This window comes from Callithrix jacchus, chromosome 1 (assembly GCF_049354715.1).
Source record: "Callithrix jacchus isolate 240 chromosome 1, calJac240_pri, whole genome shotgun sequence".
In the NCBI taxonomy this organism is placed as follows: Eukaryota; Metazoa; Chordata; class Mammalia; order Primates; family Cebidae; genus Callithrix; species Callithrix jacchus.
Window position 1 is genome coordinate 29,398,349 of NC_133502.1, and position 14,015 is coordinate 29,412,363.

Consider the following 14,015-nt stretch of genomic DNA (forward strand, 5'->3'; position numbering starts at 1 on the left):
CTATCCATCCACCATCACTCACCTACCCGTCCATCCACCCATCACTCACCCACCTATCCATCCACCATCACTCACCCACCTATCCATCCACCATCACTCACCCATCCATCCATCCATGCATCACTCACCCATCCATCCATCCACCATCACTCACCCATCCATCCATCCACCATCACTCACCCACCTATCCATCCACCATCACTCACCCATCCATCCATCCATGCATCACTCACCCATCCATCCATCCACCATCACTCACCCATCCATCCATCCACCATCACTCACCCATCCATCCATCCACCATCACTCACCCACCTGTCCATCCACCATCACTCACCCACCTGTCCATCCACCATCACTCACCCATCCATCCATCCACCCATCACTCACCCATCCATCCATCCACACATCACTCACCCACCTGCCCATCCACCATCACTCAGCCATCCGTCCATCCATGCATCACTTACCCACCCGTCCATCCACCATCACTCACCCACCCGTCCATCCACCCATCACTCACCCACCTATCCATCCACCATCACTCACCCATCCGTCCATCCACTATCACTCACCCATCCGTCCATCCACCATCACTCACCCACCTGTCCATCCACCATCACTCACCCACCTGTCCATCCACCATCACTCACCCACCTGTCCATCCACCATCACTCACCCACCTGTCCATCCACCCATCACTCACCCATCCATCCATCCACCCATCACTCACCCATCCATACATCCACCCATCACTCACCCATCCATCCATCCACTATCACTCACCCACCTGTCCATCCACCATCACTCACCCATCCATCCATCCACCCATCACTCACCCACCTATCCATCCACCATCACTCACCCACCCGTCCATCCACCATCACTCACCCACCTGTCCATCCACCATCACTCACCCATCCATCCATCCACCCATCACTCACCCACCTGTCCACCCACCATCACTCAGCCATCCATCCATCCACCCATCACTCACCCACCTCTCCATCCACCATCACTCACCCACCCATCCATCCACCATCACTCACCCATCCATCCATCCACCCATCACTCACCCATCCATCCATCCACCCATCACTCACCCACCCATCCATCCACCATCACTCACCCACCCGTCCATCCACCATCACTCACCCATCCATCCATCCACCATCACTCACCCATCCATCCATCCACCCATCACTCACCCACCTATCCATCCACCATCACTCACCCATCCATCCATCCCCCCATCACTCACCCACCCGTCCATCCACCATCACTCACCCATCCATCCAACCACCCATCACTCACCCACCCATCCATCCACCCATCACTCACCCACCCGTCCATCCACCCATCACTCACCCACCCGTCCATCCACCATCACTCACCCATCCATCCAACCACCCATCACTCACCCATCCATCCATCCACCCATCACTCACCCACCCGTCCATCCACCCATCACTCACCCACCTGTCCATCCACCATCACTCACCCATCCATCCATCCACCCATCACTCACCCATCGGTCCATCCACCAATCTACCTGCCCACTCAGCTACCTACCCGGCCATCTGTCCAGCACACTCGTCCAGGTGCTGGGCAACTGCTCTGTGCCAGGCCTGGGAAGGTCACTGCGGTTTGAATTTGTGTCCCCACTCAAATCTCAGGTCAAACTGTAATCCCTTGTGCTGCAGGAGGGGCCTGGAGGGAGGTGATGGGGTCATAGGGGTGGGCTTTCACCTTGTTGTTCTCACGATGGGGGTTCTCATGAGCTCTGCTTGTTTCAGGAGGGGCCTGGAGGGAGGTGATGAGGTCATAGGGGTGGGCTTTCACCTTGCTGTTCTCACAATGGGGGTTCTCATGAGCTCTGCTTGTTTCAGGAGGGGCCTGGAGGGAGGTGATGAGGTCATAGGGGTGGGCTTTCACCTTGCTGTTCTCACAATGGGGGTTCTCATGAGGTCTGCTTGTTTCAGGAGGGGCCTGGAGGGAGGTGATGGGGTCACAGGGGCAGACTTTCACCTTGCTGTTCTCCTGATGGGGTTTCTCAAGAGCTCTGCTTGTTTGAAATTGTGTGGTGCCTCCCCCATCACTCTCTCCTGCATGTAGGACATGTCTTCTTCCTCTTCACCTTCCACTGTGATTGAAAGTTTCCCAAGGCCTCCCCAACCATGCTTCCTGTACAGCCTGCAGAACTGTGAGTCAATAAACCTCTTTTTTTTTAATAAATTACCCTGCCTCAGGCAGCTCTTTATAGCAGCATGAGAACTAATACACCAGGCTCTGGGGATGGGGAGGCTGGCAAGTGCCTAGGGGAAGACACTTCCAAGGTAAACAGAGTCTTCTAGACTGAGATGCAGGGTATTCCTGGCAGAGGAAGGGCCTGAGCTGTTACATGGGGTGCACAGCCTGGAAGAGGCTGAGCAAGGCTGGAGGGCGGCACACGGCACAGCTGGTCAGGGAGGTCCTGGTCGGCATCTTTCAGAACCTGGGTCTTGTGTATGATGACCTCAACCCCTGAGGCTCCTTGACTCTGGCCTCCACGATGCTGGCCCCTGCTATGAGAGTGCTGGAGAGGCTGGCCCAGGCAGTCTTGGCCACCTGGAGGCCTTGTGTCATCTGCATAGCATCTGGTGACCTCAGACCCAGGGACAGCACCCAGCACACTTGCTGGGGGAGAAGATGCTGTGGTGGGTGATAGCCCATGAGCGCCTGCATGTGTGTGCATGCCTGCATGTGGGCCTGCATCTGTGAGTGAGCGTGTCCTGTGAGTGCCTGCATGTGTGGTTGTTTGTGCATGTGTGTGCATGCCTGCATGTGGGCCTGCATCTGTGAGCAAGCATGGCCCATGAGTGCCTGCATGTGTGATCGTCTGCATGTGTGTGCATGCCTGCATGTGGGCCGGCATCTGTGAGCGAGCATGGCCCATGAGCGCCTGCATGTGTGGTTGTCTGTGCATGTGTGTGCATGTGGGCCTGTGTCCGTGAGCAAGCATGGCCCATGAGTGCATGTGTGGTTGTCTGCATGTGTGTGCATGCCTGTGTGCAGGAAGTGCTACCTTGCTCGTCTGCACGTACATGTGCCTGTGTGTTCATTTCACGCATGTATGGCTGGGCACATGTGTGCATATATGTGTATGTGCCTGTGTTTGTGTATGCCTGGAACCCATGCACACCCAGGGTGTGTGGTGCTGGAGAATGGGTGTGGCTGAGCTCACAGCTGGGCAGCGGCATGGACACTCAGGCAGGACTCGTGTTTCCAGGCCAAGGCATCCTCCACACTTCTGGGTTAAATAAGCAGAATGAAAAGAAGAAAATCTAACAGGCGTAATTCCAGGCACATTCTGCTCTATTTCCATTCTGAGTGGGACTCAAGGGCCTCATACAATCTCTAAGAGCAGATCTGAGCTGTACCAGACCTCAGCATAGAAACAACACAGCTGCTTCACCCCACCCCGTGGCTCTTCTTGTCCCTGCCTCTCCTCAATTACAGACCTCAAACCACTGCCCCCATGTTGTCTCATTGAGCTTACCCGGATTGCTGTTTCAATTCTGCAAAGCAATTAAATGTCAGAGTTAATAATATGGCATAAAGATTTGAAAAACATAGTGTGCCTGGTGCTGTTTCAAAAATATATACGGTATCATTATCCGTAACACTAAATTGCTTGGCAGAATTAAATAGCATGTCTGCACAGACATACATGCATGCTCACATGGGCCCACAGACATGCATGCATACTCACACATGTGCACACACATTCCCATGCATGCACAAATACATATGCACTCACATGTCCACACATTCACTCTCATATATGTCCACTCATGCACACACACATTTACAGATTCACATACACATGTGTCCACACATCTCACATGTGCCCACACATTCCCACACATGCACAATGCATGGTCACATGTGTCCACATGTCCACACATGCTCTCACACACACACTCACACTTGTACACATGCACATACATGCCCACACATTCACACATGTTCACACATCCACACATCTCATACATGTGCTCACACATTCCCATGCATGAACAAACGCATGGTCACACCTGTGTCCACATGTCCACACATGCTCTCACATGTCCACTCACACATGCACACACATGTCAACACTCACATGCATGTCCACACATGTGCACACATGTGTCCACACATTCACACAAGCTCACGTGCCTACACACATGCACACATCTCATGTCCACATACATGCATGCACACACACGTCCATACACAGGCAATTGTCCCTCTGGAAAACACAAAAGAATGACAAAAATAGTGTCCTTTAAAGAATTTGGCGGTACAAAGTTAAATTCCATCTAAAAGTTATCTACAGAACCTATTATCGAGGTAATTTTCTGCCAAATAGCTGGCTAGCCTGCAGAAAGCTTTTCCCATCCATCCATGCTACAGACATGTAGCCCACAGTACACCAGAGGCTCAGACCACAGGTGTTCATCTGCAGCTGGGCCTTGCCAGGCGTCCCCTTGCTGCACGGCTCTGTGTGCCGGCGGACTCACCCTGCATCTTCTCCAGCTTGCTCATGTATGAGTTGAAGAGGGAGTAGATACGCTCTGTCTCACGGTCCCCATCAATATCCAGCTGGATGTTGGCTGGGAGGCCGCTGTCCAGACAGCGAGAACAGAAAGATAAAAACACGTATTTAAACAATGCTTTTAATAATGATATTAATTTTTAAAATGTCACTGAAGGAAGGCGACAACTGTGTTGGAAGTGAAACTGGAGACAGGACCCATGTTCCCTCCATCCGTACACAGCAGCCAGCACATGTGTTGGCTTGGTGAGCAAGTCGAATGATGTGCACAGTGGCACTGACACCAGCACTGACACCAGGCCGCAAGCCGGACCTAACTAGCAACCTCTGCTTCGGGTATGATCAACGTATTTGGAGACTTTGCAGAAGATCCTTGCTGTTCAGTGTTTAAAATGGGCTTATCATTTGTACTAACTGACCTTTCCTGAAATCATGCATTACTGAGTTATGTCTTGTTTAAACCTATTCTTACTCCAGAATCTTATCAATATATAAGAAATTTAGGAAGGTTAGGTGCCAAAATACCCAGCATCATACTTGTACATTTGTAGTATCATACAGAACTGAATTCCCAGGAACTATGAGTGCTCCAGACCTCGTGGCTTTTCCCTTCAATCACTGAGGGATGCTGTGTGGTCACTGCCCTGCTCACTTATGTTCTTCTCCTACTTCCACACCAGCACACAGCAGGTTTCCTTAAGCAGTGATTCTTAAAATTTTTTCACCAAGTCTTACCAAGATTTTTCTGTTTTTAATTTTTTTGAGACAGAGTCTCACTCCCCCAGCCAGGATGGAGTGCAGTGGTGTGATCTCAGCTCACTGAAACCTCCACTTCCTGGATTTAAGCGACTGTCCTGCTTCAGGTTCCTGAGTAGCTGGGATTATAGAAGCCTGCCACCACACCTGGCTAATTTTTGTATTTTTAGTAGAGATGGGGTTTTGTCATGTTGGCCAGGCTGGTCTCAAACTCCTGATCTCAGGTTATCCACCCATTTCAGCCTCCCAAAGTGCTGGGATTACAGGCATGAGACACGGAGCCCGGCCTCTTATCTTTTCTTTTTATAAATCTTATTTTGTGCTACTATTTTATAGTAGCATATAGTAGCACAAATAAAGAGTTTATTAGTAGCACAAACAAAGGTAGCACAAAATAAGATTTATAAAATCTTTATTTGTGCTACTATTCACAGTACTTATTTTGTACTGTGAAAAATCTCCAAAGTTGGGCGTGGTGGCTCATGCCTGTCTCTACTAAAAATACAAAAATTAGCTGAGCATGGTGGCACATGCCTGTAATCTCAGCTACTCGGGAGGTTAAGGCAGGAGGATCTCTTGAACCTGGGAGGCAGAGGTGGCAGTGAGCTGAGATCGTGCCACTGCACTCCAGCCTGGGCGACAGAGTATCCATAAAAAAAAAAAAAAAAAGGAAAAAGCCTCCATTTTGAAAATGTAGGCCCAGCGCCGTGGCTCATGGCTGTAATCTCAGTACTTTGGGAGGCCAAGATGAGTGGATCACCTGAGGTCAGGAGTTCGAGACCACCCAGGCCAATACGGTGAAACCCTGTCTCTACTAAAAATACAAAAATTAGCCGAGTGTGGTGGTGCATGCCTGTAATCCCAGCTACTCGGGAGGCTGAGGCAGGAGAATCGCTTGAATCTGGGAGGTGAAGGTTCCAGTGAGACAAGACTGCACCAACTCACTCCAGCCCAGGTAGCAGAGCGAGACTCCATTAAAAAAAAAGAAAATCTACATTGTACAGAAGCACGTCTTTTATGGCCTCCAACAAAGCAGACTTAGGTAATTTAACGTTTGCACTCAGGTGCAACCTAACAGGGAGGGTCCAAAAGGGACGTGTTTGGCTGCTCATTATTTTTAGCAAACTGCTACCTTGTGTAAAATGTGTGAAATATACTCTTTAATTTAGTAAATACTTTTTTAAAGGCAGAAATGATCGTTATTGTAGCTAAAATAATTCTTAAATAATAAAGTTTCTGAAATTTTTATAATTTTTTCCATACTGATTAAAAATTGTTTACCAACTTATTTTTGTTTGAAGTGTGACAGTTTTTCCCTTTTCTTCCCAACCTCTCTTGCAAAAACGAAGTGGGTTTCAGCTAATGAATTGAACAGAGCAAGACCAGCCTGGGTAATGCAAGGAGAGCCTCATAGTGAGACCTGGACAACATAGTGAGACCCCGTTTCTACAAAAAAAATTTTTTTCAATGAGCTGTGCATGGTGGCACCAGCCTGTAGTTCCAGCTACTTGGGAGGGTGAAGTAGGAGGACTGCTTGAGCCCAGAAGTTTCAGACCAGTTTGGGCAACATGGTCAACCCTGTTTCTATAAAAAAGTTTAAAACAATTAGCCTGGCATGGTGGTGCACACCTATAGTCCCAGGTACTTGGGAGGCTGAGGTGGGAGGATGGCTTGAGCCTGGGAGGTTGAGGCTACAGTGAGCTGAGATTGAACCATTGCACTCCAGCCTGGACCACAAAATGAGACCCTGTCTCAGAAGCATGAAATTAAAAAAGCTTTGCTGAGATGGGAGAGCGGAGGCTGGCTGTGGGTGGTGTGGGATATGGGAGGCTCTGGAACTGTCCTTTGTTCTTGTGGGGAGAAACGGCCTGGAATGAAACCCTCCTGGGGGTGCATCCCCTGCAGGCTCAGCCGCCAGGTGGGGACGTGCCAGGTTTCCTTTCCTCCTGAGACAGCAATGGTTCCTGCTCCAGCCCAGGGTTTGAGGATAGAGGAGGGTGCTGGCTTTCTAGGGCAGGGGTTGGGGGTCCTGGGGTGTTGGGCCCACATGCCTGGGTGGCAGCCAGGCCCTCCTCCTGAGCTTCAGCCTCCGAGTCCATGAAGCAGGATCTAAGGTCTCCCCCCGAGGCTGTGGGAGGATTAAATGGTGGCCCAGTGTGGAGCACAGCTCATCCCTGCAGGGCCCTTGTGAGTGATGCCCTGCAGAGGCATCACATGGCCACAGCCACAATATCATCCCCATGGCAATGTCATCTCATGGAGCAGAATTGGGGGACCGCCGGGCTCACGGGCCTCCTTCCTCAGACTGGCAGAGGCGACCCAAGCCTGTGTGGAACTGGAGGCCCAGCTGACAAGGGGCTGGAAAGACCAGGCTGCCTGCGTCCCTGATTGGATAAATCAACATAGGCGTCCTGGGCTGGATGAAGCTTTCAGGAAGAGGCTTGCTCCCAAGCTCCTCCTAGAGAAGCAGGAGGCCCCGGCCCTGGGGAGCCCCCTTCACCCTAACCTCCCACTCCCCCGGGGCAGGGTATCAAGAGGACCCTGGAAGGCCTACGGCTCCCCAGAGCCTTCGAGAGGCTGGGTCCCAGATGCTCCCTTGGGTGGGAGGCCCCTCAGGTGGGAAGCTCTGGGGACAAGGCGAGCACAGTCCCGTTTCCACCCAGCTTACGGGCAGGCAGGTGCTGTCCATGGCCCCTTCCTACCCTACCCCTGACCACGCTTCCTGAACGTGCCAGGCACCAAGGCACGGATCCATGTGGGACCCTCCCTACCCGGCTGCCGGGCACGCTTCCCGCACATGCACAAGCGGGGTGCTGAGGCACGGACCCCGCAGGTCCCTACTACCTGGCCCTCACCACACTTCCTGCATGCACACACACCGGGCAGCAAGGCACGGACCTACCTGGTGCAGGGCGAGCATCCTGGGGCTGAGTCTGAGGATGCCCTGCAGCACAGCCAGTGGCCACCCAGGTAGGCAGACGGGTGGTAGACGGTGAGGCGCTTCTGGTTGCACTGGCTTACTTTGGTGAGAATGTCGATCCAGTCCTTGGCCTCCACGCAGTTGTTGGCCTGGATGTAGAGTGCACGCTCTGGCTGGATGACCTGGAACATCTGAGGATGCAGGCGGGCTCAGGATGGCACACACGAGGTCCTGTGGCCAGTGTATGCCAGGGTCTGGCAGGCACCTGGCTGTCCTTGCTAGAGCCTCAAGAGGGGACACACTGAGGGTGCACAGGGCCAGGGGCCCAGGAGCTGTAAACATTAGGAGCAGCCAAGGCCAGGGGTACACAGAGCTCTCTGCCAACCTGAAACCTGACAATCAGGGCCGTGGGGAACGGAGGTAAGAATGGGTGTGGCTAGAGACATGGCTGGGCGGCGAGGTATAGCTTGGCCAAGGCCCTTTATGTGCCAGAGCCTCAGAGTCTCCGTTCAAAGGCAGAAAAGAAGCCCTGTGGTCTCCCCATGAGGTCCCCTGTAGCCAAAGACAGGAGTCCCGTCCATGAGGGGTTTCTGCTGTATCAGCTGGGGTGGACTGGCCCACTCAGCTCCTCCCCCACCTCACCAGCCCAGGCGCTTCCTCCTTCCTCCCTTCCTCCCAGCCGGGGTTGGGGGGCTGCTCAGGGCAGCAAGAACCTTCACCATTTATTGCTCAGTCAACAAACATGACCAAGCACCAGCACTCTCCCAGGTCCTGGAGACAAAGCCTGGCCTAGAATTTCTGCTGAACCTGCAGCTACCAAGAAAGACTAAGCACAGGTGGCAGCTGGGGAGGACGCATGGCAGATGCCAGCAGGGGCTGGAAGTGAGTAGTCCTGGTGCTGTGGCCAGAAGGCTGACTCAAAGTTAGCTCAGCAGGGAGCTGACATGGTAGAAGAAATGGGAGGCACAAAGGTCCTGGGACAGGAGGTGGAGGGTCCCAGGGCAGGGCGGACAGGGGTTCTGTGATTGGAGGGATGGGAGTCCAGGGGCAGGGCGGACAGAAGCTCTAGGATTAGAGGGATGGGGGTCCCAGGACAGGAGGTGGGTGTGTCCTGGGGCAGGGAGGACAGGGGTCCTGTGATTGGAGGAACAGGAGTCCTGGGGCAGGGAGAACAGGGGTCTTAGTATTGGAGGTTGGAAGTTCCCAGAAGGAGCTGGCTCTGGGGCACACAAAGACAGAGGTTTTCTGAGTAGAAGGCTACCTGGAGGCTGGAGGGCTTTTATAAGGACTTGCCCTTAAGTCAGGAATCAGGAGAACAGTGGCCTTCTCCAGCAGATGGGCACTTCCTTCCACTGATCTGGGGAGGATTTAGGCTCCAGGTTTCTGGTGAACAGCTGGGGTCTTATTTACAGAGGCCAGGAGCCACCGGCCTCACATCCAGCACCTGTGTGCAGGTCTCTCCCTGCACACCCCTGAGCATGGCTGTCATTCCCCATGGAGGGCGTCCTGTCCATCATCCCAGGCTCAGCCCTGCCACCAGGAACAGCCTCCAGAAAGGTCGCCCCAGCTGAGAGCCTGGCCCAGCAGCAGCCCCGGGGGAAGTGGGCCCTGAGGAAGTCAGCGGGACATAAACAGCAGAAACAGGCGCGGCTGAAACTACTCAATTATTGGAAACCTATGGAAAGGGCTCGAAGTGATTCCAGGACATTTCCACACTGCTTCCTTCCAGGGATGGTCTCAGGGCAGGTCCCAGCCTCCCCTCAGTCAGCAGGCATTGAGCTCACGACTCTATGGGTGCTGAGACTGGGTCCCAGTGTCCCCTCAGTCAGTGGGCATTGAGCTCACAGCTCTATGGGTGCTGAGACTGGGTCCCTGTGTCCCCTCAGTCAGTGGGCATTGAGCTCACTACTCTATGGGTGCTGAGACTGGGTCCCAGTGTCCCCTTCAGTTAGCAGGTGTTGAGCCCACGCCCTCCTCTTCAAATACTCTTCAAAGTTATGCTTATTGTGGATCTGTCTGGACCGCCCGTGAATAACATCCTAGTGAAATTCCACCAACAGTAAGGAACGTGTGTTGACTTTGGCACAGGGCCCAGGGACTGCACCTTCCCTACAGCTGCTCTATGACCCTCATTCTGCAGTCAGAAGGCCTGTCCCAGCCAGAATGTGGCAGGGCACAGGGTCAGCCTCAGACTGGCAAGGATGGCTGGGTCGCTGACCGAAGGAGCACTAAGTCACCAGGGAGAACACAGCCAGCGGCCAACCCACCCTGGGAGGCCACCAGACGATGGCAATGCCATGGACACCTCTAGGGAATTCCTGCCAAAAATGCATCATCAAAACCTCCCACTTTGGCACATCCAACAAACCCACAGTGAGGGACATCCACAAAACTGCAGGGCTGCACGTCTCAGAAATGCCAAGGCCACCATGCACAAAGAAAGGCTGGGAGTGTCCAGTCGGCCAGACCGAGGGGACAGCAGAGCACAGCGTGGACTGGATCTTGAGGGGGAGAGACCATAGGAGTGTGCAGTTGGTGGCAAATTCAAACATGGCTGCACTGGCACCACACGACGGGTGGCTGCTCTAGTTTTGGGGACTGTACTGTGGGAAACACACTCGGAAGCGTAAAGCTGTTCAGAAAAGCACAGGCATGACGTGAAGAGAGAAGGAACAAATATGATGGGGAACAAGGCCACACGTGGGTCTGGGTGTGACACGCGAAGAGAGAATGATGGATATGATGATGAGGAACGTGGGTCTGTGACGCATGGAGAGAGAAAGAATAAATACGATGAGGAATGAGGCCATGCATGGGTCTGTGACACGTGGAGAGAGAAGGAATAAATACGATGTGGAGGCCACACGTGGGTTTGGGTATGATGTGGAGAGAGAAGGAATGAACATGATGGGGAACGAGGCCATGCGTGGGTCTGGGTGTGGCACGTGTAGAGAGAAGGAATAAACACAATGGGGAACGAGGCCATGCGTGGGTCTGGGTATGACACATGGAAAGAGAAGGATGAATACAATGATGAAGAATGAGGCCACGTGTGGGTCTTGGTCAAGTGTGTGTGGAAAGTACTTATTCTACTCTTGCAACTTCTATAAATTCAAAATTATATCAAAATTTAAAAGGTTCAAAAAATTCCACACAGTCCCAAGCCTATTTCTGGGGTGTCCTTTGACAGAGGGCCCCTTGACCTTGGGGACCCTGCGGGGGAAGCCACCTGAACAGCTCAGGCCCTGCCTTCCAGCAGGCTCTACCGCAGCCCGAGACCCCAGGTACGAAGAGCCTGGCTGCCTTGGTACACGATTTGACACAAAATCACCAACCCAAGTCACATGGAGCCTCTGAGAAGCCTGGAGTGCAGTAGGTGGGGAAGGGGTGAGCCCAGGGCCAGGAACCAGAAGAGCAGACAAAACCCGGCTGGGCCTCAACCCGAAATGAGGCTTGGGGACACCGCACTCACATTCTTCATTTTGAAAGATTCCTCCTCCAGCTTCTCCACTGCCAGGATGTTCTCGATGGAAATGCTGTAGAGAGGCTGGTCCCCTGCAGCAGAGAGGCGCAGTCAGCGGATGCGGTCCCTGCTGGTGTCCAGCTGGGGCCGAGGGGGTCTCTGCCGAGGGGGGTCTGTGTCGGGGGTTCCCTGCTGGGGGGTTCCCTGCTGAGGGGCTCTCTGTCGAGGCAGTCTCTGCTAAGGGTTCTCTGCTGAGGAGCTCTCTGCAGAGGAAAGGCATCTCTGCCAAGGGGTCTCTGTGGAGGGGTCTCTGCCAAGGGGGCATCTCTACTGAGGAAGTCTCTGCTGGGGGGGGGTCCCTGTCAGGTGGGTCTCTGCCAAAGGTGTCTCTGCTGGGGGTCTCAGTCAGGGGGTTTCAGCCTTTTTTGCGGGGGGAGTCTTAGCCGGTGGTGGGGTCTCTGCCGGGATACCCTGGGCAGGGGGAGGCGCCCTGCACTCCTCAGGCGTGGCGGCTGAGTCACTGACAGCCTGTAGGTGTGGGGGCTGAGGAGGCCTGGGACCCCCGGCCCTGCCACATGCACAGGCTGGAACCAATTCCTGCATCCCCACGTTGCCGTGGCCTCAGGCTCTGTCCCCAGGACATGCCCCTGTTCTCATGGGGAGAAACCATTCTATTTCCTAATCTAGATTTGAGCCAGCAGATCTGACAGAGAGAGGCAGGAAGCCGTGGGAAGCTCCGTCTACCTCGGGGGAGCGGCCCGTGGCCGTGACAGAGACCAGAGGAAGAAGGGACGGTGGATGGGAAAGGGCCTCGCTGATGCAGGCTCTGCGTTTCCTGGTTCTCTGGGAAAGCTGGTTTCCCACAGGCTGGGTTTCTTTGCCTTTCTGACAGCAGGTCTGAAAGACCCTCCAGAGATCTTTGAAGGGACAGCCGGAAGCAGAGGGCTCTGGGTCACGAGGGCCCAGGCTCTGCCTGCAGCACCCAATCCTTCCTCCCCTTGGCTCCCCCGACCCTGAGAAGCAGATGTCAGTCCCAGGGCATGCTCCGGCGGGAGCCAGGGAAAGCCGCCTTGCTCCTACCTTTGCTTTTGTGGTAGGTAAAGTCATGGTTGGTCAAGCGAAACCATCTCTTCTTAAAATTCTTCATCCCAAAGCGCTTCCGTCCTTGTGCCCTCTTGATCATGAACCTGTGTGAAGAGCACGGGTCGGGGGTGTCTGGCCTCAGCCTCCTCCCTGCATAGGCGCAAACCACACTCAGCACTTTCTGCGTTCCTAGACCTGAGGCAGATGGTGAATTTTCAATATCTTATCCTTTTACTCCTAGTGATGAGATTAAAAAATTGGAAGGCAATGCCTCTCCTTGGAAAAGTTCAGCACAGACTGAGTTACTTTGAATCACCAAGTGGTGATGGCGCCAGGTTTTGGGAGGTCTCTAGCCTCTCACCTCACACTGAACTTTCAACAGTGGTCCTGCCACCAGAAATACCAACTCGATGCTCCCACAGCGGATGTGCGGCCGGCTCAAGCAGTGGACGATACTTGCAACAAAACCCACGCCCGTGGTACAGCAGGAGTCACGCACGACGGCTACGCCAGACCAAACTCGCCTCCCTCAGGGCCAGCCTCAGTGTGGGAAGGCACCGCTGGGCTGCGTCCTCAGGAAATGTGGGAAGCAGGAGACAGGATGGCTACTGAAGACGCAAGGCCTCAGCGAGGAGGACCCTAGGTCTGGCCCCAGGCAGGGACCTCGAACGTCCTCCTGGCAGCCCAGGACCCTCTGAGGATCAGCTTTCATCGCTGGGTGGGGGTCCCTGACCAGAACCGGCGGCTGAGCTGGAGAAGAAAGCAGCCAGGGTGACTGGAGGCCAGAGGTGGAGGTGGAGGACGAGTCCCCAAGCTGAGTGACGGAAGGGAGATGGGGGGAGATGCCAACTCCCCTTAAAAGAGCACACACGGAGACAGCGGGGAGGCGCAACTCCAGTTAAAAGGACACGTAGAGAGACGGTGGGTAGGGGTGGGAAACCCCTTAAAAGAGCACGCCCAGCGACATGCTCTTGGAAGTGGGATGAGGGGCTTTGAGCAACGACGAGGCCAGAGAGCTATGGACGCCCACAGGAAGACGTAGAAGCCCCAGGAGACGCCAGACAGTGCCGTTCACAACCAGTGGATGTAGAAGGCTGCCCGGGAGGCTGCTGAGGACCAGCGGGATGGGCAGGGCGGGGCCGCACGGATGGATAGGGGTGGGGTGGGACCAGGAGCTCCACGGGGAGCTTGCACCTCGAGGGCAGGAGGACGCC

At 54.1% G+C, this 14,015-nt stretch overlaps 1 protein-coding gene across 10 annotated transcripts in view; it reads right to left on the reverse strand.

The window, feature by feature from the left end:
• RASA3 (RAS p21 protein activator 3) overlaps positions 1 to 14,015 on the reverse strand; it is a 118,862-nt gene that overhangs the window by 7,254 nt on the left and 97,593 nt on the right. For all 10 annotated transcript variants that reach the window (XM_035294933.3, XM_054252030.2, XM_078337683.1 and 7 more), the window contains 4 exons: positions 12,799 to 12,905; positions 11,728 to 11,810; positions 8,238 to 8,446; positions 4,545 to 4,648 (listed from right to left, as the gene is read on the reverse strand). In XM_035294933.3, the coding sequence (XP_035150824.1) occupies positions 4,545 to 4,648; positions 8,238 to 8,446; positions 11,728 to 11,810; positions 12,799 to 12,905 (503 nt within the window). The remainder of the gene's footprint in view (positions 1 to 4,544; positions 4,649 to 8,237; positions 8,447 to 11,727; positions 11,811 to 12,798; positions 12,906 to 14,015) is intronic.